This window comes from Triplophysa rosa, linkage group LG2, assembly GCF_024868665.1.
Source record: "Triplophysa rosa linkage group LG2, Trosa_1v2, whole genome shotgun sequence".
NCBI classification, from domain to species: Eukaryota; Metazoa; Chordata; class Actinopteri; order Cypriniformes; family Nemacheilidae; genus Triplophysa; species Triplophysa rosa.
In genome coordinates, this window is record NC_079891.1 from 23570244 (window position 1) to 23596259 (window position 26016).

The 26016-nt window shown below is 39.6% G+C and overlaps 1 protein-coding gene across 1 annotated transcript in view; it reads left to right on the top strand.

The window, feature by feature from the left end:
* The first annotated feature begins 5372 nt into the window (after positions 1-5372).
* LOC130550613 (sphingosine-1-phosphate transporter SPNS2-like) overlaps positions 5373-26016 on the top strand; it is a 48493-nt gene continuing 27849 nt past the window's right edge. Inside the window, exons 1-2 of the mRNA XM_057328115.1 lie at positions 5373-5826; positions 24410-24475. Coding sequence (XP_057184098.1) covers positions 5595-5826; positions 24410-24475 — 298 coding nt within the window. The 5' untranslated portion in view covers positions 5373-5594. The remainder of the gene's footprint in view (positions 5827-24409; positions 24476-26016) is intronic.

Below are 26016 nucleotides of genomic sequence, written 5' to 3' on the forward strand. Positions count from 1 at the left end.
GGTGATCAATAGAAAGTGTGTATGAAGTTATCAGTTGCCACAGTGTCAACAGAACTACTAACACACTGTTTATTGTAAGGGGCTGTGTCCATCGAGGCGTTTTTACGCAGCTGAAAACATAAGGTGCTTCGCTGAAAACGCCCGGTGCAGGCTGAGCGTTCTAGAACATGTCAGCGCCCTGTTTAGAAAGAGCCTAATTTATCATTCAAAACCACATTGGTGGAATGATAACGTATTATCTGCAATACAGCCTTGCGGCTCCTATACACAGGAAGGAAGGCATCAGTAAGCTTGCCAGCTATTTGAGGGATGTCCACCAAGACGGCTTTCAGCCAAAAAAGACATTTCAAAGCCCCTGTTATTTTTCAGTAATACTAACTAATCTTTGTCTTATTTGTCATCAGGCACGATAAAACTGAAAAGCATACAAAACAGCCAAACATATTACAACAGTTCCCAATAAAAGCAGGTTTGCCTTATGAAATATATTTCCACCTCAAGTTGTGACAAGAGGAACATTAATCTAAGGAACAGACATGCTCCAAAACAAGCCATTCCTGATGCCAGCCCTCTTGCCATCAAGAAACTAGATAATTCCTTCAGTAAATCTCCCAGCATGCTTCAGTCCCTCGCCAAGCAAAAAAACGTGCTTTTGTGCTCATATGTACTATGAGATGCAGATGTCATCCTTTCCCGAGAATAGAATATAGGTTTTTTGAACGTTGTTGTGAGGTCAGTATTTGAATTGAAAATGTACATTTTGTGTATGCAAGGAAAGTGACCACAACTGTCTGTGTGTATTGGCTTGCTGCACAACAGGGTGAAACATGCTGGAATCAATAAAGAATGATGAGAAGGTGTGAAGAGAAAAAGTTGTAAAAAGAGAGAAGAGATCAAACAGACTGAGAACTCAAAGACATTTCTGTGATCTTGAGTTTGATCTGCCAACACAGAAACAGTAACAGAAACAAGATCAGCAAGAGAAGAATGACCAATGAGAAAAATACAGAGAAGATAAAACAGATAAACATGACATTATTATGGGAATGATACATAAGTAATGGAAAAAGAGTGAATTGTATATGAGGGCATTGAAGCGACAGTCCTATCAGTATTTTTACAGTGTTTTCCAGTACATATATCTAAAAATCCCTAAAACAAGATAAATGTGAAAGAAACACTGCATAAGACTTGTTATCAGAAGATATATAGTAAGTCTTAGTACTTTGTCTAATGCCCTGGAAGATTTAGTAACTTGACTTTGGTATCTGTTTTTGCTTAAAAAACAACTTAAAATACATCCTCTGAAAACAAGTCTAAATATCTTATGCAAGTTATGAGTAAGATTAATGAGAAACTAGAAAACAAATAAAATACACATTTAAGAATGATACATTCTGCTTTATTTTATCACTGTTACACAACGTATCTCTTTGATTTCCCTTTCTTAATCAGTCAGTCTCTCTCTCTCTATCTCTCTCACCTCAATTTTTATGCACAGGCCTTTTTAGCTGAGTCAGAGGCCATTCACCACTTGAGGCCATAACACTGTGTGACAGCTAAAAAGCCTGTAGTCTCCAGCCTGCCAGAACCCTCTTATTCAGTGCATTATTGCTGACCCCCCTCCGCTGCTCTCGCCACGGCTACAGTCACCACAAGCATCATTAGCCGGAGTTCTGCACGACTTGACCTCGACCCGGCACTGTGGATAAGAACTATTAACTTTGATTCTTTTAATTGAGCAAGTTAAAAATACAGTGTTGTTACAGGGAATTAAACTGCTCTGACACTATCCACTAAATGGTAGATCTTCTGAATGCCGGGCAGCCGGGCCCCTGTCAAATCCCTGTTTTCAGACAATTTGACACACGAGTGCTGTTTGAATTATGATGGTGGCTCATTTATCATCTATTAATTCTATTATTACATCTATTAAGACATTCTATCTTTTTACGAGTTGGCACTGAGAGCTTAGAAAGCTGAACCAAGATCTACGTCTGCAGTTACTGAAGAAACATAATTTAAGTATAACATCATCAGATATAAGGAGAAAAAGAGGGCTCGATTTGTGCTTTTTAAACAACTTTTTATGACCTTTTATACAACAAACTTTTACTGTAAAAATGCATGTACCATATTCAAAATATATGGTAAACAATACACGCATCAAAGTATATAAAAATTAATACTTTACTTTCAAAAATGAAATTTTACATTATTTTACAATAAAATTACATGCAATGTCTGTAATATTAAATCTATTAAATTGATAGTTCACCCAAAAATGAAAAGATTCTGTCATCATTTACTCACCCTCTTGTCATTTCAAACCTGTATGACTTTCTTTATTCCGCAGAACACAAAACACATCTTTTTGACAACATAATAACTATTACAATCATAAAATAACTATTTGATTCACTTTCTGAAGATTCAGAAACTTCACATTCGGAGATCTAAGCCAAGCCTGACAAATCATATGATTCCATAAGAAAACTACCAATAGAAAAACAAGTGGTTTACACAGTGGTTGGATGCATTAATAAAACTGAATTATAACCTTTCTCACACATTTCTTTCCTTTTTGCTTGTGGTGTGTAGACTAATAGCATGTTTATAAACCAGCAGGTCATAGCACATCTCCATCTGTCCCTCTCCTACAGCCTCCATCAACAAGATAACAATATATATATATATTTACATATATTCTTTTTGACTTTTTTCCATTAGGTCTGTTTTTTCTATTATTTTCTTTATAAAAAGTCACTTTCTCTTTGTCTTTCTCCCTGTGCAGTCACTACATATTTGATCCATTGATCATAGCATTGCATGGAGCAGCTCCTCATGTTTCAAACATCATCTGTTTGTTCCCTTGTAATGGAAATTCATACCAAATAGCTGAAGTGTGATGACCTCCGTCAAGATCAGACGAGACTGAAACTCATTCAATACTCTTTTATACAATACAAAAATTTAAAACGACTGATTTTAAAAGGCCATCCACAATACTGTGTTAGTTGATCAAATCATTATCGAACAGCTTGCTTTTTTTAAATTGCTGCAAATGTAGCTGAATTTAGTGAAATATTTAGTGTGTTACGTCAAAGAAATGACTTTAAAAACACACTTTTGGTACTCTGGACCTCAAGTCAGAGGTTCAGCCTCTTAACAGTGACGAATGTAAATGCAGATAAATGATACAGTGGAAGTCAAACAGGACTAGTCCCTTCCGTCTTGTAATGCTTATCATGTCATTATTTGAGGGACAGGAGTTGCAGAGGCTTCCTTTAGTGATAATAAATGTTGCGAAGTACAAAAACAAAATTTAAATACACATTCCCAAAACACAACCTATGTTCTCCACTGTGTGTGTTCCTTTTATTTATCAGTCTAAGCATATGCATACTGATAGTCTATGAAGCACAAAACCAAGCCAAGAAGGAGCTCAGGATGTGACAAAGGCAAACTTAGGAATTCAGTTGAAAAATTGACCCATAAGACAAGGTTTTCTTGTCCAGGGTCACAATTTAGCAATAGGTAGCTGAATTTGTTTGAACTGTGACAAGGATGAGTCACAAACAATTAGGTCTATGGAATATGCGCAGCAATGAAAATGGAAAATAATTTATCATAAATAAAATGATTGAACAAATGAATTAATTTAATGTTTTTTTTCTAAACTTACTCTCCAGTTGTCTAATTTTGTTAAAGGATAAAGATTGACAATACAACTCAACAACAAACATTTTAGGAACTTTCATTAATAAGAATTTATGTTAAAACGCACTGTATAAAGAGGAATCATATGTGACCCTGCCTTTGAAAACCCAGTTATTTAAACAGTCATTTGACTGTTTTCTATATAAAATAATCATCAATTAACATAATGTAGAGATCATTCTGTGCAGATATATATATTTTTTATATTTTCAGTATTGACTGAATAAAGACATGTCAACGATTGAAATCATAGTGAAATTAATGGCTAAAATCAAACTCAGAATTAAATTTTGAGACTTCGTTTTCACAGACAGGGTCACACTGAAAATCTTTCAGCCTTCTCTCACAAGGCAGATTATGCACTTCCCTAAAATATTTTTCTGCGCTGGAGATAAATCTTAACTAAACCCCCTCCGTTTTGACATTTCCTGCTGCGCAAAAGGATCCTTGGGACCCTTGGGAAAACTGTTCATTTGAGAGATGGATAACTGTTGTAAGGGCGGTTTGATGTCCGTCTTCATTTGACAATGCGTTACGAATGGCGCGCTGTCAAATACAAGTGATTATCGCATTAACAAGGAAGAGGAAAGGAGGGGAAAACTAAGATAATGGCGTGATTTGATGTGATCTGCGCTAATTGATGGGTTTCGGTCTGAATCGAACCATAGGCGACGAATACAACCATAAAGAATTAAACCAGAATAGATTCAGGAAATAATTCAAGAATAAAACACTTAGAACCGCAAAAATAGGTCATTTAATCAAAGATGATCGAGCGTCATTTGTCAGGTCAATATAGGCTATCTCTTCTCACGCTGCGTCAGTGAATGCAGTGTAATATCACTACTGTCTTGTTGATGTGGAACTGTGTTTTATTATTAGAAATATATTCGCTGGGTAGGATTTTAGATTGTGATAATGAGCTGTCCAGAGTGCTGAAGACGACGTGTCGCTTTCAGATTGAATAAAATAGTTTCTATGACTTAAGTCTAATGTTAACTAATATTACCCATACAAAACATTTACCAATTTACAAACTTCTTAATTCGTATAATACAAATCTACAATCTGAACATTATAGCAATTAGGATTATTTTTGGGATTATGTCACTCACGTAATTTAAATTTCTTTAAACAACAGTGCAAGTATGAAAGTATGAGACCCTGGCTTCTGTAACGAACCGTATTTTGCATCTCAAATATTTTATGAATACATTTTCTAATAAGTATTTAGTACTTTTTTATTCACAAATGTCAATTTCCTTTCATTTTTATGCTTTCAGAATCACTGCTATATTTATTTTATATTTTTGACACCTGCTACACTTCATTTTTCCTCCTATGTACGCTACCTGAAAAAGGAACGATATTAAAGCCTATACGTTTCCCCTCTGGTCACGCGCTTTCTCTTTATTCACACATAAACAGAGCAGCGTGCTCGACAATTTACACTGCGTTCCTCCAGTACATTGAACTCTACCTTACAACAAAACCTAACACAGACAAAGCCGCCTTTCGCACAAGCGCCGTGGGTGCGTCCTGACTCCTGAATTTTGGTGACATTCCACTGTTTCACACAGATTACCGTTGCCCTTCTCCGCACTAGCCCGCGGGAGGCGGGGTTTAGCGTGCAGCGCCACGCCTCCTCCTCGTACACACTTCGGAGTGAGAGAAAAGCTCTTCCCGAGTCCTGTCACTGGACAGACATGTACCCAGCGCAAGAAGCAATAATTAAATCAATGATTTTTCTCTTCAGCGACTAGCACTTGTTTTTCAAGCCCGTTTAGAGGTGCTACGTTTTTTCGCCCGCAGCCGTTTTTTATCCGCGTTTAGAAATCGTTCAAACGTTTGCGCTGGATCTGTCGTGCCAGAAGATGTGCGTGGAGAGCGATGGATGTGAGATCGAGGGGTGCAGCAGTTCGGATGAGGTGCACACGCTGTCTGGAAGCATGAGCCCGACCCTTAAATCCAGCCCGGACCTGCATCCTTGCAGACCCGGACAGAAATTTCGTGCCGCATTACTTCGATGCCGGTCTCCGTTCGTTGCCGCCGGTATTCTGAGTTTTGGGAATGTGCTCAATTACATGGATAGATACACCGTAGCAGGTAAGATCAGTGTTTTGTTGGTCTAAAGAGGTTCGTTTTGACACAGAAGAATGGTGACACACTGTGTGTAATGCTTTGGGTTGTTTAATGTTTTACTTTCAGTTGGCCCGGAAAAAACACATTTTAATTATTAACAGAAGTCAAGTAATCATCTGAACATCTCTCTGCACACATGCTGAATTTGACTGAATTGGTTTAAAGATCGAGGTTTCGGGTCTTAGGCTATTTGATTTAATCAAACTATAAACGGTAAGGGTCCGTTGTTCCAACATGGTATTGATTTCAATTGTGACTGATCTTAGATCAATCCAAGCTGACCATGGTGTGACAATAAAAATAGCCTTTAACGAAAAGCGTCTATTTATGACATATGGCAGTGATTCAGTATCATTTCAGTAATGAGCCTTATTTCAAATGAATGAAAAAATGACCACCATCAATGCGCACACAATCTCCACAAAACAATGCATACTTATTTTACAATTCACAATGTAACTGACAATATTATCGCCTGCCATAACGTAGGCTACTTATGAACCTTTTTGATGAACGTAATAATGATGGACCGTGCATATAGCATAAGAGAAGACAGACCTAATTTCAAACACTTGCGTCTTCTTTGCTCTACCCGAGAATATCATAGTCCAAAGTAATTTAGAGCAAACATCTCGAGGGACACATTTTATATCCGAGATTTTATTATTAGTAACCTTACTAGCTGCTCTCTTACACTAGAAGCAAGATGCCCTTGGAAGTTATTCAGAAATAAAGGCAGAGCGCGGTTTCCATAGAAACTAGAAAGATTTAATCAGCTAGTTTTTATCGAGTTAAATTTAGCATCACGAATAAATGTGGATTAATTGGTTTATTAAATGGGTACTCGAAGTCAAATGAAGAATTAGCCAGTGGTGATCTGAAGTGACATGTCAGATGGCATAGTTGCAATTTTCATGAATAACTAATGATAAGCAATTAGAGATTTGGGACAAAGCACGAGCGCGCTGCTGGCTATGGATTTAGGAAATGCTAGCAGTACCACACTGTCTGTATGGTATACCACACAGCACACATCTATAGTCTTTAAATATATATTTCCACATACATCTTAAAGTGATTTCACAAATTGTGTCACTGTGTTGAGCCATGCTAACATCTGACTCTGCTCTGCTGTATCTGCATTTGACAGTCTGTTCAGCGCGTTCACCGTAGCGCGCACTTCACAGACAATTTGACAGCGCTCAAACTCGCCTCTACAGCATGTGCTTAATTGTGATTTGTGTAGCAATTACACTGTAAAGCCCTGGAAACCTCCATTCAGTGACTTTTTGGCAAAGTCTGCTCTGAAACTTAAACATTACGCACAGCGACAAAGCTGCGTTAGTTCGTGCGCACGTAACGCAGCCTACGTAAAACGTCAGTCAATAAAACGGAATAAAATTGCAAAGAAACACGTGAAAAAACAGGATGGTGGACTGTTACTGAAGAGTTTACATTTCATTCTGAAAAGGACGTGTTTACTTGGGCCATTGAATCTTATCAGGGCATCTCGTTCCACTCAAAAAAATATCCTGACAAGATGGATTTGCCATCCTCTTTCAGATATAAAATGTCAAGTACTGTTGAAAGCTTCCACCCGTTTGTACACTCAATTTTCTATATGGTAGAGAAAAAACGTCCTGTTACACAACCTCTCGTGCGCAGGCAGTGATAGCCTCTGAATCCATCTCGTTTAAACAGTTTTGTTGAAATAAATAGATATGATATAGCTAATATAAGCGAGTGTGATTAAGGACTGCAGGTAGATTGCAGCAAAAAGTGTTTTTGTCCGTTGCCAAATTAGATTGCATATTAGAGAGTGTAGAGGGGCTCTCCTCTGCGCCTCATGCATTATACATGAGAAGGGTGCGTGTGAGTATGAAGCCCCCTTCATGGTTAAGAAGGAAATAACAGAGCTGACGCAGCCGTCCTGCAGTGGTGGTGAGCAGCAGTCTTTAGTGAGAGAGAGAGAGAGAGAGAAAGACAGTTCAGACGTTTCTACTGCAGTCCGACACATGCATCATGGTAATGGAGTTCATCAGCGGTGTGGGTGAGGAAGAGACGGCCTGTGCGTGGTTTCTGAGCTAGCGTGTGTGAGGTTGTGTTATGGCTAAAATAGGGGTTAAGCTATAATTTAGAAGTAATTCTTGATGCCATGGTGTCTTATGGTTTGCAGTGATGCAGTGAAAAGGATGGGAAATTGGCTGGAAATTGATCAAATGTTGTCTAGCATGCCAAAATGAGGTCATCGTTTTGGATATTGTGATTTTATGTGGTACACATAACAAAATGAAAATGCACATCAAGGCACTGCATGTGAATAAAATGTTATTGTTTACATTACATCCGTTACATCTAGTAACAAAGACTAAAGGTCTGATACAGACAGCATGTGAAAACACTTTATTGGAGTTTGTTTTTTGCTATTTCAGTCAAATCCACAAACTGCCAATTTAACTTTTTACAAGCCGTTCCAGGCTGTGGTTGACTTAAAAACCCTTTGCATCAAATTCTCATAACTGCTCTCAAAAAGTGTATAAATTTAAAGTTTAGTCTCACAAAAACTGTTTTGTTTAGAGTGTGTCAGTCTTGTAAAATCAGTCAATATTTAACCAAAAGATATTTATAGCTGTAAAAGAGAACAGCTCTAATTTAGCTTTTTTCACTGCAACGCTGAACAAAACTGGTGAGTAAACAGTTTTTAGAATAAAGGGGAGACAATACTTCATGAGAAAGAAGGAAGCGTAAAATGAACGAGAACTAGACAGTAAACTTTATTAATATATACTGTATATGAGTTGGGGAAAAAGCTCTTGCTCATATTATAATTTGTGTCAAATATAGATCCTCTATACTAAGAATATGTGTGCAGTTGTGTGTGTGTAACATTGTCGCAGCTCAATTGTTGTGTACGTGGTGGCCTGACTGTCGCATAGTTGCTCAAAATACCTGCCTTTCCAGAGTCCCTTGTGCATTTTTCCTTCTTTATAATCATGGGCTGATTTACCTTCCCCTTGCCCTCCTATTTCCATTCCAGTTGGCCTATTTTAGCTTCCAACTATGTTTTTTTCTTTCTGTCTCCATCTCTGCCTCCAGTGGGACTGCGCGATCAGATTGATGGGACTGAGGTTGTGAACTATTTAGTTTGATTAAATTCGTGGTTTGGCTGTGATGGCACATAATCAGGGAGGCTGGCTGGCAACAGTCCCTCCACCAGACAGACTGAGCTCAACGCTAGATTATAGTTAAAACAGGGATTAGGAAATGCAGGGAACACCACAGGGATGGACAGACGGATGCCACTTAACATTATTTAATCTAAAGTCTTCTGTTTCCTCCTCGGTTGAGCCTGACGCCTGATGCAATGAAGGCAGTTTGATTTGTAATCTGGATTATGAGGTGCAGCAGACTCTAAAGGTTTATGTATTTTCTTTTGAAGGTATTTGAGGATGTTTAATCTCAGACAGGGGGTTAATTTAGTACGATGGGTAATCCACCATTTTGAGGAACTCCCTGAGGGAAGTAGGCATGTCTGCACCTTTAGATGCAGTTCATGAAGGGAATTACTTTGTTACAGTACTGTATACGTTGCTGCATTGCTCCACTACACTAGACGGCCCAGTCTAGCTGGCTCAGCTCTAGTTCTGCTTGGACACACTCTCCGGCAATCCCCTCTGTGAGAAACGCACGCAAGCATGCACGCACACACACACGCACGCACGCACGCACGCACGCACGCACGCACGCACGCGCACACGCACACACACACACACTTTCAGTTGTACCCCTTGTAGTGTGAGCTGAAGGTGTGATAAGGGCTATCAGCAGCACCACAGTGTGCCGTGCAGTGTGATGTCAGCACCAGTAGCACATGGGATGTACATAATTGTAATGACACTACACAAATGCATTAGCTACATTGTTTTTCTGCAAACAAACAGGGTAAATGATCATTTAGATCCAATATGATAAAATTGTTTTTACTCATATATTGTAATTATTAGTTATGTCTTCATGGTCTTTTATAAAGAGTAGATGTTTATTTATTAGTTAAGATCAGCAGATTCTGTAGCCATCTTTAAGAACCGTCTGAAAACACATCTCTTCTGTCAACACCTGACTGATCAGTTCTGACTTCTATCTCTTTTCTACTCTTTCAAAAAATAAAAACACCTTAGCTCTGTATATACTGTGATAGGCTACATGACACCAATTTTCTTTTATTGCACTTATGCTTTTTGTTGTCCTTATGTTGTTCCAATTGCTTCCATTGTTTCCCTCATCTGTAAGTCGCTTTGGATAAAAGCGTCTTCTAAATGTAAATGTAAATGTATTTGCCCGATTTAATTGTAAGCAGATAATGTTAATTAAAAATGCAACATAAAATCTAAATAAATATTATTCAACATGGCCGAATCAATCTGACTGTAAAGTCATTTGTAAAGGTTCTATCGTGTAGATGTGCATGCTGATACTATATATCACACCTACAAAAGATTGGCTGCCCGTATCGAACTGGAACTTTAAAGGCTCCCACAGTCACTTGAGGTTTGCCGTCTCTCTCTTCTACTTTCACTCATTTTACTACACTCGGTTAAAGCACTCTTGAAAACAAACATATGAAAGTAATGGAAAAACTCTCAGTAATTGAGTTTATGAGCTTGTCTCGCTCGTCTGAAGCCCTCATGCAGAACAAACGGCTCACATTTCTCCCTCAGTTATTCCCAAATGCAACTGTAATTGTTCCTTATAGCTACAGTATAGAGCGCCGCTGTATTTTACAACTGGTGTCTCTTGAAATGTAGATCCATAAAATTTGCATTAAAGGACAATTACAAGTTTGGCTCTGAACGCTGGAGGGTATTGATGTAGGCACAGATGATTTAATATTCCTCATAATTTTGCAGCAATATGCAATACTGGGCTGCTTTAAAGCAGCAATCCGCGATCATTTTGGGGTGAAAATAATCAGAAATCATTTTATTGAGTAAATACATACAGATCAGTGTTCAAAACGATTGTCTTATCTTACCCTGATTCACAACGTTAAGCTCATAATAATGATTTATAATTTGCGTTGTCGGGTCGCCCCATGCAGAAAATTTGAATTTGGGGGAGTACCTCTTTGCATCATTACATCACGTCCGAAAACACAAAGGAGAGGAACCGGCTAGTTTATCTCATGTGTGTGGATGGCGCTGCAGCAGCACCCTATGGGTGACAGAGTGTTGTTCATTCTTATAACAGTCGCTTGGAATTTAAATCATCAGCTAGATGGCTGTGTTTAAAAGCGATCGTCTGGGGAATGTCATGTAAACATCTTAATTTATTAAGTTCTGACGCTGATTACATCTGTTAATGACAAAGTAACCTTGCGCTCTGGAGAGCTAAAGTGACAGCTTCGTGCTAGAGCAAAAGCTAATATCGACGGGGATTTTGAAAGTTGGCTCCGACATCTGAAAGGATTGCATTAACAGGTAGGTAAGACGTCACTATCGTGATTTATTTTTTTAAAAGTCTTTGTTTCACGTATAGTCAAAACAAAAGCGGCAGATATGGTATGTGTTCAGATGACATGTTTCAGATATATTCCTTGCAGGACGTAAAGTAGGCGGTATTTTCCATGTCATTTACAGTTTTTGTCTACATCAGGCGCGGCGTGATATCAAACGCTACAATTGATTCTATATTAGTGATGGTTTTAAATAAAGTTTTATCAACAAAGTTCGAGAGGAACACGTCAGATAATCAGCCTAATCTACCACAGGTGATACTCATTCAGTAACCATCCAATGAGGGGTTTAAATGCACAATCTCTTAGGCTGCGTCCGAAATCGCCTACCTCTGTACTATATAGTAGGCGAAAATGAGTATGAGTCATGAATAGTATGTCCGAAACCTCAGTATGCAAAAAACAGTAGGCGAGAAATACCCGGATGGTCTACTACTTCCGCCGAGGTTCGTGAGTGTGGATCGGATGGACACTTCTCAATCCCATGATGCCATGGGAGCTGAGCAACGGTCAAATTTCAAAAGTAAATCAAATAAATATAGCGGAAAACTTTAATGCGGCCGTCCGTTTTTAACGTAAGTGACAATAAATCAATTTCTCCTGACTAAATTATGTTTTTATCAACTCTAACGTGTAGGTTGTTGTTAATACGTCATAAGTCAAAGAGCATACGGGTCACATGACCATAAACATGGCGGACGCAGTATGTCCGAAATGTATTCATACTACTCCCACTCATACTATATAGAACGTACTGTTTTGACGGCCGATAGGTAGGTACTTATTCAAATTCATTACGTACTGTCACAGTATGCGATTTCGGACGCAGCCTCAAACCGAGGGAAAACTCTGGGTTCGGGCCTAATCCCGGACTCGGAGCCCTCCCCTCGGTCAGCTCACAAAACACGCATATCTTTCTCTATCTATTATATGTATGAGTGTGAACTCGTGAAACGTGTATCTGGTATAGACACGGTCACGTTACTTTCACGTTGATGTACATATGTGCTCTGATGGGGTGTGAGCAGTCAGTCATTTAGCACCGAGCTCGAATTCATCTGCACAGTGCAGCAGTGCCAAAGCTTAACCCACGTAAAGAAAATAACTCTGCATATAACTGACATGTTTCAAACTGAGATGGCGACAAAGAGGCCAAAGTTAAGGACTGCAGCTTTACTGTTTATGGTGTTTGCTTTAACTGTGCAAAAATAATACATTTCTCATTTATAAATATATCTGTGTCTCAGTACATCCATTACTTTATGCTCGAAGAGCCATTTCCGTGACAGCCAGTGCTTCCCCAAACACAGCTTGACTTCTTAAGCCTGACCTAGCTCTAAACCTTGCGCAAGAACGTGAGAGAGGGAGTCCAAAATGCTTCTAACCTTCCCGAGTCATTTATTTTCATTCATCTGCCTCAGCTGTTTCCTCACGAAGAGCACGCAACCGTGATCACCTATCTGACCTCAACAATAAGGTCAGCATATTAATATATATTATATATAGGCACAAGTGGCGCTCAGAATGAGAAATCTTTGTCAGGAGAAACCGTTTACTCAATAGACCGGCGTCTTAAAATAAACTCTGACACGATAGCGTCCACTAACAGCCTTTGAGAACCAGGATGCGATTCGTCTGGTTTATTTAAACGGGCTTGTCTTTCTTTGGGTTGCTCTTTTGGCCCATCTGATGTTCATTTAACGTAGCGTGAGCGACGGCTGTCGCGCTTGTTTAAATTGCGTTGACCCTGCTAATTTAATTGGTGGCCCGCTTTTAGCTCATAGCATGTCCAAACAGATACACCGTATGTGTGTGTACAGTATACGGGGGTGTTTGTCTGTTTGGAAAAAGGATTTGCGGTGATTGTAAGCCTCAACATGTGTCTTTTTGATAGAGTGTAGCTCATCAGGGATTAAGGGCGGAGAGTTTGACAGGCTCCTGGAGAAGAAGGTATGGCGGGGGGTTGAGGGGGTGTGCCTGAGGGGCAGTGCACCTGTGAGATCTGAAGTCTCAGGTATGTTTTAGATCGAGTCCATTTTCACAACACTTACGAATATCAGTGTGGGAGATCTTCCAGGCTTGACCTCTGATCCCGTAATGCCTGCAAGTGGCCAAATAGAGCTCAGGTCTGTACAGAACGTCAACAGTTGTACATTTTTGCACTACTGATGTATGATGTTGTGGATGAAGGATGGAGTTTAGAACCGCAATGTTTCCTCTGATTTTTTTTGGAATAGGCGCATAACATATCTGCTGAGGTAGGTTTGGTTAACGAAATAAAAATAACATGGAGAAATACAATTAATTTGAGTAGCTTTTATATTATATTTATTGAGCTAAATATGTAAAGGGGAAAAAAGATTATCATCTAAATATCTACATAAGCCTTCTTGTTTCTCTTTAAATAGTCTCTGCAAACAAATCTACAAGAAAGGCCAATGAACCTAACTACTCTAAGCTCGCCTTTGTCTTTAAAGTAGCCTTGGAAGCGTTCCACATTGCCAGGGCAAATATTTAACCTGGACTTCACTGGCCGTCTGTGTTTACAGAGTCTTTATTAAGAAGAAAAATATGTAATTTTCCCTCAATTCAAAAGTGACTGTGTAAATAAATAGGTGCACAGACCTTTTTGTGTTTTGTGATATGTGTATTAATAAGGGGGTCAAAGGACCGATCTACTGAAATATCATGCCTGCAGTGAAACTGATCTGTATGTGTTATCATCACACCACTGCTTGCAATTAAACAGCGATGAAGCTGTATGTGAATTTCTATGTCATTTTGTCATTGTGTGTCTTTATATACTTGGCAACAAAATGGTTTCGTTAGGCAAACCAACCCATTACATGTCATTTTCAAATCCATGGGAAATTTAGCTGTGTCATTTTGGTTATTTTGCTACGATCAGATGCTATCTTAGAGCCTCTCTTACACCTTGGGATAAACAAGCACATATCAACTTCCTGATTTTTTCAATTCCAGTAAATCTCCTCACCTGCTGAAAGCCAAGCACAAAACAGGATGTACTGTACTGTACGTGTAATCACAAAACCATACTCAAATGCATTCAAGGCACCCAGTTAATTGAAAAGCGGAGAACATCAGAACTGGATTTAAATGCAGGTATCTATGCGAGTTTACATTGCATTATTATCTACATTCACGTTAATGCAATTGGCAGTCACTTTCATCCAAAGCGACTTGCAGAACACAATGCATTCAACATTCAACAGCCAACAACCTGCAAAGTCAACCAATAAATTACAGAAAAAGTCAATTACACAGTCTGTATTTCTGCTAACCACCTAAACAAAACATCGAAATTCAGTGAAAATAAATGTATACTGTATATAGCAATACAGCATGCGACAGTTCAGGCCGACATAAATCTAATGATGTTTCATGGGCCCGTCCATCCCTGGCTGTGTGAAAAATACTTTGTTTCCTTTGAGGATTAACTGTGCATACTTTGCAAGTTACCCACAATAGTTCTAGTTCTTAGGCCACACCAAAACATTATAATCGTCTCGAACTAACGCCTGAAATACCTGCGTGCGTCTCCACCTCACCGCTGTGGAATGTGGAGGTAGAACTGGAATTCCTGCCAGTGTTTTGTTTCCCACAGTTTACCTCACCGCCGATCTAAAGTTAGCAGTTATTCTCAGCCCACGCCACAAAAGCTTTAATCAATACAAAATCAATACTGGAACCCCCGCAAAGCATCTAAATACAAACGGGCCAAAATCCCCCCCCCACCCCCCATGTGCTCTTCTATGGCAGAGGTTGTTTTCAAATGCTTGGAGAAAAAAATGTGAATCCAAGACATCACTCCTGGACTGTTCCGCACTGCACTACAACACCAGCAAGAAATGAGATTAATCTCTAATTCATGAAGGTGAAAGTGAGATGGATTACCGCGCCGGAGGGTCTCAGATGTTCTCTATAGAAATTTTGTGTGAGTGGATGAAAACAGTGCTTTGCATAGAAAGAAAATAGATGTAATGAGATTGGAAAAAGCGATCAGGACATATGTGCGTGCTCGTGTGGGCGTGTCTGTGTATTGATTGGACGGAACAGAGGTTTATTCCACTGCAGTCAATTACACAGACTATAGGAGCCCCTAAATACAAGCCACATGTGGTTCTCCTATAGATATTCATTTCAAGTTGTGGTATTGAAATCCATGTGTTCATCAGCACCGCCTTCGCTACTGATTGCTGAGAATCATGTGGGATATGATGGTAGTTTTTATTTCAGTTTGTAGTACCGCACAAATAAACAGTGGGAATTAGGGTTGCACTGCAGTAGGCGGAAAACAGTGTCTCGCTACAGGAGTCCACTGAGAGATCAAACAGCAGAACTAAGCCATCCTGAGTAAAGAGAGATGGATGACATTTCCATCCATATAGCACTTTAGTGTCATTATTACTGTTCTCTGTAAGGTCCTGTGGGGTTATGAATGTCCTGTCTCTTCTGTAAGAGGACTCATCTGAAATAGAGAGCTCTATGCAGCTAAACTGGATGAAGAATTTTTAGCATGTGGCACAGGGTCATATCTTCTTTAGTATAGCTATAACAGGTTTGTATGTCATAAACGCTCTACCCAATTTAACTTGAGCATTTTTCTCTCTCTTCCCCAGCTCTTGGTTGTTGTTGCTTCTCAAGAACGTCTGAAATTGTGCTCAGACAATTGTGCCAGATATGAGAATCTGCCCTCAAAAATCTGATTTTATTACAACCTCAAATATTGTCCGTCTGATTTTTTCAAAACAAAATTATTGTAGTTATTCTATGGGCATGCAACTCTTACTAGAACTATTAAAATTTAAGAAATAACTTCACTGAGCAATGAAAGAGCAATAAAATGTTCTACTAGGAGAAATCCAAGAAGTCGTACAGTCTAAAAAAATCCGTAAAAATAGGGCACAATATACTGTATTAATATGAAGGAATTTTTTGTATTCATTTTTACAGTTGTTTTACCTGTATTTTACATTTTGCCCTGCATTAAATTGCATTTTATCATTAACGGAAATGTCCATAAAATAAAGGAAAATGTACTGGTAATTCTCTGCCAGTACTTTATCCATTTTGTACAGGATTTCTTTTTTACAGTGTAGATTTTTTATGTATTTTTGAAATATGGCCAAAAAAAACGTGAAAGGTCTGCAAATTGACTTCGTCATTTTTACAGTTTATTTTTGAAATACGGTCAATAACTGTAAAAGAAAAACAGGGTAAACTATTTATTATATATCCCAATAAAAACGATTATTTGAAAGTATATTTCTGTCTCTCCAGCTGACAGAAAATTTCTGTTTTACAGATTAGTTAATGCACACAAACTTAAAAACAAATGCAGACAATGATTTACAAAAGAAGTCAAATTATAAAAAATTGATATAAGGATATTGCCCAATTAATGTAGCTTTACTGTAGGTTGTCGAATATTAAAAGCAGTAATTAAAAGAGTTAATCAAGCACTTTCATTCAAGACTTAATTATTCTGTGAATCAGGCGCTGTTGACCCCCCTGGGTGAGACCCACCCCACTCCCGCACAGCTGTTAGAGAACAAAGACAAGACGAAGGAAATAAGAAAGAAGAGGTATACCGAATAAAAAAATGCTCAAAATCTCATTATCGTAATTGCAGTAATCCCTTTCTATGTTACATAAAAAAATCAAGGATAACAAATTCTCATCTGGTAGTGGTCTCTAGAATATAAACCAGTGAATATAAACCGGTTAATGTTTGTGAGTCATCATCAAATATGGTTGCTGTTGAGATTATCGCTAAGGAATCTTAAACGCTACCAAACAGATGTTAAGAAGGATAGTGGATAAGGGAGGGATGGTTGTTAACAGTAGCACTGAACCAGCAGGATGGATGTCAAGGTTAGCATCAGAACAGGCTGACCGGGCAGCTGTAATTGCACTTCGCTGTCTGTCAGTGGACCGCTGGACTGTTTTATATCTTCTGCTCCATGTGGTCAGCAGCTCACTTAATTGAAGCCTTTGTGAATGTGTGGGTGTCTTGGAAATGCCCACTATACAGTAAACTATATAACTGTATACTGCTATAAATATTTAGTGTTCTTGCACATATGTGACCCACACTGTATGCATGTGCCTCAATGGCATAGCCTTGCTTGCCATAGGAAAGGTTTAAATTAGAGCTCTACTGTCTTTTTGTATCACTAGATCTACAGTATATGTCTACTATACGACCATTAAAGCATGGAACTCACTCACCATATACATTTCAGCAGCACTGACCAAGACATTCAGTATCTGGGGGATCAGGGGGTCTGAAGATCTTTGCTGTGCACCAGTGCATTCCCATCACTCTACAGCTACTGTATACGTCCACACTGGCTCACAATTCTCTGATCATTTATTGATGATGTATACTACAGTGTGCTGTTCCTGCATAGTACCTCAGGAAAAGTAAAAAACCTCTCTCTCCTTTCATTTTATAATGGAATATTTGCAAGCAGGTGATGTGGTTTAGTCTAGCTGCCTTTTGGGGATAAAACCCTGCAGTGCACACGACACACAACTCCTTATTTACACAAATCCTTAAAGGGATAGTTCTCCCAAAAATGAAAATTGAGAAACCAAACAGTTCTGGGGCACTATTGACTACCATAGTAGATTTTTCCTACTATAGTAGTCAATAGTGCCCCAGAACTGTTTGGTTACAAATATTTTTCCAAATATCTTCTTTGTGTGTTCAGCAGAACAACAAAACTGATACATGCTTGGAACAACTTGAAGGTGAGTAAATCATGACAGAATTTTAATTTTTGGGTGAACTATCCCTTTAAGACAAGTATTTAGGCCCACTGGGATCAAATGTGTGTGGGGTTATTGAATTTTCCTCATCTGAACGCAGCATAAACACACTACACATATATGCGACCATTCTGACGGTGAACTAAAGGGATAGTTCACTCAAAAATTGTATTCTGTCATTATTTATTCACCCTTATGTGGTACAACACCTGTATATGACTCTTTCTTCTGTAAAAAAATAAGATATTTTGAGAAATGTCTGGTTTTGTGTCCATATAATGGAAGCCAATGGGGGCCAATGTTGTTCGGTTACCATCATTCTTCAAAATATCTTCGTTTGTGTTCTGCAAATGTAAGAAAGTCATACAGGTTCAAAATGACATGAGGATGAGTAAATGATGAAAGATTTTCATTTTTGTGTCAACTGTCCCTTTAAATCAGATTATACTCGCATGTTCTTCACATACCCCTCAAAACCAGTCTCAGGTCAGCAGAACAGTGAACCAAAAAATTGTTGGTGACAAGCTGCGCTGACAGGACGAGGCAGACATGAGGAAAAAGCTTAAAGGGAATTCCTCAACACCCACAAACGCCCGCACAAACACACCCCCGGTCCACTGACATCTGCATTGTATTTATACTGGCTGTGCGGTGGTTTTAAGCCCCAATAGAAAGGCGGCCCTTGCTTGTGGTCCAGGCCAGCGGGAGACCTACGGACCCGACGGTCGGGAGCCCGCCGAAAACAGACATGCATACTTGTGGTCAGCTCTTACCCTGCCTCTGCACTCCTGAAGGCTTCGCTCATTGTAAAAGAACAAGACGATTCAGATGTGGAGAGGGTTAACAGTGGAAACTCGCACGCTTTTTCCCACCTTCTGTGTGCGCACACATCATTTCTCCGAGCTGAGCTGTTGTTATATTGATCGCTGTGACACCTCATGAAGAATCACCCCTAGCTGTGAAGCACTGAAGAAAAAGAGAAGGGGATGGGAAAGGAGGAAAAGAAAACAGGAGGAAGGGCAGCAGTGGTTTAATGTAACCAGCGGTTTGGTAGAATCCAAAGAATGAGGGAGAAAACGGCATGACATGGAGCAGAAAGGAAACGTCCTCTTACCGCAGAGAGTAGCATTACACAGGATATGGAAATGAACGTTTGTACTGCAGTCTGACCTACCGCACACGCGGGACCGAATTTACAGTTACCCCAAAATCTGCATTTTATTAATTTCACGTAATCCAGTTTAACCAGGCGCTGAACCGTGTTGAAATAATGTTACGCGTTGAGTATTTACATTGTCACTGTCATTGTTTTGATGTAAACATGGCGCTTTATTCACAAAATGTGCAGAAAAAATTAACATTATGCAGTTAACTGGCAGAAAGTAGGCAGTAAATGGAATTCCATTTACAAGAAATTTTGTGTACATGGTTTATGGATCACAGCTGCGATAAATGATCAAAAGAGCATTATCATTTTATATAAAGCATGCTTTCAGCGTACAGTAGTGAACTACCATGTTAAAGGAATAGTTCACACAAAAATATATTTTTTGTCATTATTTATTCACCCTCATGTCATTCACAACGTGTATATAACTCTTTCTTCTGTGGAACACAAAAGAAGATATTTTGAGAAATGTATTAGTGATTTTGTGTCCATATGATGAAAATCCATGGTGTTCTGCAGAAGAAACAAAGTCATACAGGTTTGGAATGACACTAGGATATGAGTCAATGATGAACCAATTTTCATTTTGGGGTGAACTATCCCTCTCAAGAAATGACCCAGGTGAATTGCGTTCAGATCTGCATGTTTCCTTGTGAATCTGGTGTAAAGCGGACAGCTTGTGCAAACAAATTCACAAAATTGTGAATCCCCCTTGCAGTCACCATCATATTTTTCCTCCGTTCCCGCGCCTTTCCTCTCACCTCTCCCTCTCTTCTCAGTTACAGTATTTAGGGTGGCCAGCCTCTGTTGCTATGCCTTTATCCTAACCTACTTCTCCGGCCCTGAAATAGCACCGGGGGGTTGCTCAGGTCTGTCAGCCCTCTTTTGGGGATTGGAAAATGAGGTCTGTCCTACCACTCGATGATTCTCATTTTCATTCCGTCTCCCCAGACGACTAGACGGTCCTCTGGGTTTATAGCAACATATCTGCGTTCAAATATAATAACAGGGCGTGTGTGTGAGCGTGCACCGTGTGCTAGCGTTAATGCATTATTCCCACCTTAACACCCTTGCGTCTGGATGGTGAGAAAAATGTTGCCATTGTCTGAGCGTCTGAGAGATGAATATGTGATGTTTGCGTTTGAGAAACCATTTGACCTTATTGGAATCTTAGACTGACAACCCTTTCCTGTTTGAGAGAATGGATGGTTTACACATAGTATAGGTGCCTTGTCAGTTGTCGCACATGTAAAAACATGCAACAATGCATCTTCATTTTACCTCAACTAAAGCCAAACTCGAACCTATTTGGTCTCTCTTGGCAAAAATATCTCATTACAACACAAACTCAGAGCACTCTCGAACCGAACAAGCACTTAAACTGACAACATTGCTTCCACTTGTGCTCGCTTATCAGATCAGATCATAAACACGGGTCTAAACAATGTCAGTCTAAGATAGCATCACGCCTTGTGTAAATCAAATGCAGGAGGGCTGCTGCATTTAAGCTTCCAGGATCCATTAAACAGCTTCACTGAAACCTCAGCAGAATCCCTCTGAGAGTTTAAATAGCACTAGACACATTAACAGAACTGATTTGCTCATCTTGACCCTCCGAGCTTCCTTCAAACACGCTATACGCTCACCCCATCGGTCAATGTCCAATGGGACTCCTGGGAAAGGCATTATAGCGAAAGCATTATTGCATCCACATACCGAAAGGCATCATTCATATTCGCCGCGAGAGTCTCGATATTAGCATATCGCCAGTTCAGAGCACCAATCAGCTGATGAGATGGAGACCCACATGAACGGGTCAATGTTACATTAGCATTTAGGATAATGAAAGTAGTGTTCTTGAAAACAAAGGCCACTATCTCATCAGTTTGTGTTGCTGTTTTACTATTGTGATCTTTGAGCATGTGTATTTCTATTGCATTTACGTTTACATTTATGCATTTGGCAGACGCTTTTATCCAAAGCGACTTACATTGCATTATCCTATACATTTTTGTTTCTAAGTACCTGCAATCCCCTGGGATCGAACCCACGACCTTGGCATTGTTTGCGCCATGCTCTAACCACTGAGCTACAGGAAAGCTATTGCATTATTATATTATATTATACTATTGCCTTATATTAGCGCTAAGCCGTGACTTCATTAATGTTGTATGGAAATTGCAAAATGAACATTAATTAATTACATCAATGAACATTAATTTACTAAGCTAGGATTAAATAAAGCATAACTTCTCTATTATTATAAACATTATCAGAGTAATTAAGTATAGTCACAGATAAAAAAAAACAAATGCCGAGGTTACATTTAAAGCAAAAAGAAAACATCTGCTCCCATGAGGGCATTTATATATTATCAGGTCAAACATCAGATTAGCAAAGCAGATTTCTTAATCAAGAAAAATATTTCAAGAACATTTTCTCTGAAGTTCTGCTGTAACAGCATTTTAGACGGATTTAATAGAGATTGGCTCCTTTCTAGTGATGTTTTGCATGCAATGACTCCGTAACAGGCAGTCACAACAGGCAGGGCAACATTCCTCTACCTCCTGGTATCTGTTGCGGTTTCTACATTTCTGCAATGCCTTCACAGCAGAGCTCAATTGCAACAAAGTGAAATTGCATTAAAACTGACATGTATCTGTTCCCTGTAACTATAGAATCAGATAAAGTTTTAGATAAGTGCAGGTGCTTTGCCGCAGATTTTCTTTTTCCGCCCTCACCGATGTCATCTGGCCAATCGTCAGCAAACCTTTTCCTCCTCTGTGTGCCCATGCTATGTTACTATGGCAACATTTCAGGGTTGGCGGCAACAAGGCGGACACTGGAAGGTCGATGAATCTACTGGTGCCATTTGCATCACCTTGTGTGGAATCGCCCACATACTGAAGGGCTTACCGTATGATGCAACATGTAGTCAGAGCTGCTGCACCTCAAATGCTTCATGACAGCCTCTCTGAAAAGTTTCAAGTCAGGTGTTGCTATGCTGTCAGCCTGAGTATCTTTATCAGAGAAAGACCTAGAAAAAGAGCGAGAGAGAAAAAGAGAGTAAATCACACGTGAACGGCACTGTCTGCCAAAGAGAACACATTAATATGACAGTTGCTGTGCTTGTGCATACACTGACCGACTAGTACCAGCCTCTTCATAAAGTGAAGTAACATGCATTGGGTTGTTTCAAAAACAATTCTTGAGCAATGAAAACGTTTTATTTATACTTTTATTACTTTACAAAATGTAAAATAAAACTGGACAATTTTTAATATGACAATATAATATTTGACCTCACAATATTCACACGATACTGAATCAATCTAAAAATTTTCATACGAATAATTTAGGTTCAAAGCAGAAAAAAGAAAAACAATTACTGTACACATTTCCTAATAACTAGGCTCCACATTACACATAACAACAACAAAAAAAACATTAAGATAGTGTGGCACAAACATAATATTGCGTTGCCAGATCCCTGCAGATTCTCACCCCACACAGTTACACAGATACACAAACTCATACACACTGTTTTCATCGGTTGTGCCGGTGGGAGTTTTGGTGGGAAGAGCGCGGTGGTTGAGGTTGTGTGTTTGGCAGGCGTAAGGGTGGGCAGGTGCGGTCTCAGTTGACGGGGGAGAAACTCAGCACCATCTGGCACAGGGATCCCCGTCCCGGTGGAGGGATGGAGGGCAGTGGAGGAGTATGACCAAGGTAATTACGCTGCCTGAGATTAGAATGGAGGAAAGAGGGAGGGAACACCCTGTTAGTGAGCGCAGGGAAGGATGGAGATATCCAAAACCAATATATCTGCTTATCAAAAACAGCAGGATGAAAAATAATGTTTAACCACAAAGAAAAATATCAAGGTCCGAGCTGCTTCATTTATCAGAAGTCTTTTAAAATGTCAGATAGGAATTTTTCATTTCGAATTGAAAGATTGGAGATGTTAATAAATACCTAGATTTCTAATTTATCAAACGTTCTTTCTCATGGATACAGAGCAAAAAAAATAAAACCTAAGACACTTTCAATGTATTTGAGCAAGAGAATACAGTAAGAAAACCACATTCGCTGTGCTGGAATGCAAGCAGGTGCAGTGACTCGTGTGACAAGAATGTTGCATTTGTCGCCTCATGCGAACGGGCCCGCACCTGCCCGGACTTTTTTCTCAGCGTGTCGTTGCTTCACGACGTGCCAGTGACAAGTCAAAACGGGTGGCGATGGGAAACCGCACGCCGACCGAAACGAAACTCGAAGATGACTAAAGCCACTCCTGTCTTATGTGTGCGTCTCCTTATAAGACCTTCAAAGGCATGACATAATTAAACAGACAACACTGTGAAGGCAATTACAAGTGGTTTCAATAGCATGAGGTGTTCAGGTGAACTGCACTGAAGCCGATCTTGATTCATAAAGGGCCGCTGAGTGATTTACGGAGATTTAACATGATAGCGCGGTATCGCCGGGCACGTGTTGTCACACGTCGGGTCTCCTCGGCCTTGTCTAATTTCATTGGCTGTCAGTCACAGACCCAGTTTACAGCCTCTCCAGGCATTTAGACCATTCTTGAAGTGTCTGAAAGCACGTTTGATTTTGCGCAAATGGAAGATCAAAGCGTACGTCTGAAGGGTTCGACTGTTAAAAGACTCCAGAGTTCAGTTTCACACTTTTAAAGTCATCAGAAGGGAAGAATGTCAAGAAGAGAGGCTGCTGATTTGAAGGCAGCTATGCAACGAAAGCTGCAATTACAGAAAGTCGCGTCCTGATCAAAAGGTCTTCAAACTCGCACAAATCAATAGGACAACATGATATGTTGAGATGATTCAAATCACAGTCCTTCCTGCACATATCGAAATAATGATTGAGAATTAAACTTGAGTGTGTGTGTGTGTGTGTGTGTCTAAAGGATCACACACCGTTAACACTTCAAAAATGCACAAAAGACATCTCACAATGAAGTCATCAAATATGTGCTTATTAAAGTACCTCCCATTACACTTAAAGGCCTGTATCTGCATCACACAGCACTAATTCCTCTCTCTCTCTCTCTTTCTCAGGTGTACTGCTTGACATACAGAAACACTTCGAAGTTAATGACAGCGGAGCTGGCCTGTTGCAAACAGGTAAATCTGCCATAATCCCATAATTAAGTGGTTTTGCAATCACGGCACATACACAAACACAAACACACTCATACGCAAACCCACACAAACCCACAGGCTAATCACTGACACGCGTGGTGGAAGAAAGAACTAAAAGCCATCGAACTCTCTGTAGACGGAGTGACACGGCTAACAAAGAGAGAAAAAAGTCTGGATCAGGTGCTCCCCTCCACCCCCCTCATCCCCACAAAGCCGGTGTAATTGACTGTGCTTGATACACTTGTTTGGCTTCAACAAACCAGAGGACTGTCACAGTTGTTTGGGCTACAGGGAGACCCACCCTGCACGCTGATCCTACCATTTCAACACCACCTGGAAATGACACGCATTTTCCTATACTTCTGTTTGAAAAAGGTTTCAACGTGGCTAAACATTGTCCAGTAAAAGTCCAGGTACAGCGAAGCCGTTTTTTTAGTCTGGTTACAGGAAAGGGGAATGGTTCTGCATCACATGGGCGTCATAAAAAAGCAGACTTTTAATGGGAGGAAAAGACTAGTTTATTCTGGAACACACTGAGCTTTGTTAATTCAGTGATGCTTACTTCTTTATTGGCTTTGATTTGCATGTTTATAACGGTTAAAATAAAAAGCTAATAATGACACGCTAGTTATATGCAACGGACGGTGATGTGTAACATGTGCCGAGGCATTATGACATCATTACATGTTATTTGTGTTACTGGTTAGTGATGAATCAGTGGATGTATACAGACAGAGGGGGATGAATGAGAGGGTTCAGTGTTAAAACGGCAGGGTTTATACTGTTGGGGTATGTGGAAGCTGTTGGGTTGGGCTTCCTGAACTGGGCTGGGTCCACGTCAAATAGTTTTTGTGAAGGGGAGTCACTGTGTGGAGGTCATACAGGAGCGCTTAGTGACCCTCTGTGATTTAAACGCTGGCACACATAAACCATACCTGTCTGTGAGTTCACACACATATCAAAGCACATAGCATGCGTATGGGATTGCATGAACACACACACACAGTCTGTTATACACCGAATATATACAACAAGCACACATGCTCTCACACACACACACAACACTGAGCCTCATTGAGCTGTTGTATCTGGGATTCAGATTCAACGCTATGTTTATCTATTGCCCCCATTCATTTGGTTTGAAAATATTAAAATAGCTGGCCTGTGGAGGCCTGTAAAAACATTTACACGTAAATCATACTTTCAGCGCTTAAGAGGGGGATATGTTAAAAGGGTCAAATACATCTTCTTTATACTTTTTTAGTCTAGAGGTGACATCAAGCTTTATTTAAATCGATGATTTGATATAATTTACAGTAGAGATGAGCAAGAGGTACATTGGAAAGAAAAACAGTGGGAGAGAGAGACTTTCTTAGCTGTTTTTGCTGAGCTGAGCCATTTAAACTTCAGCATATATACTGCCACACGGTGTAGAAAATTATTCAGTGATTGGGAGAAAATAAACATTTAAAACCTATGAGAATAATAACAAATAGTTGGAAGCTTTCTATAGGATGATACTC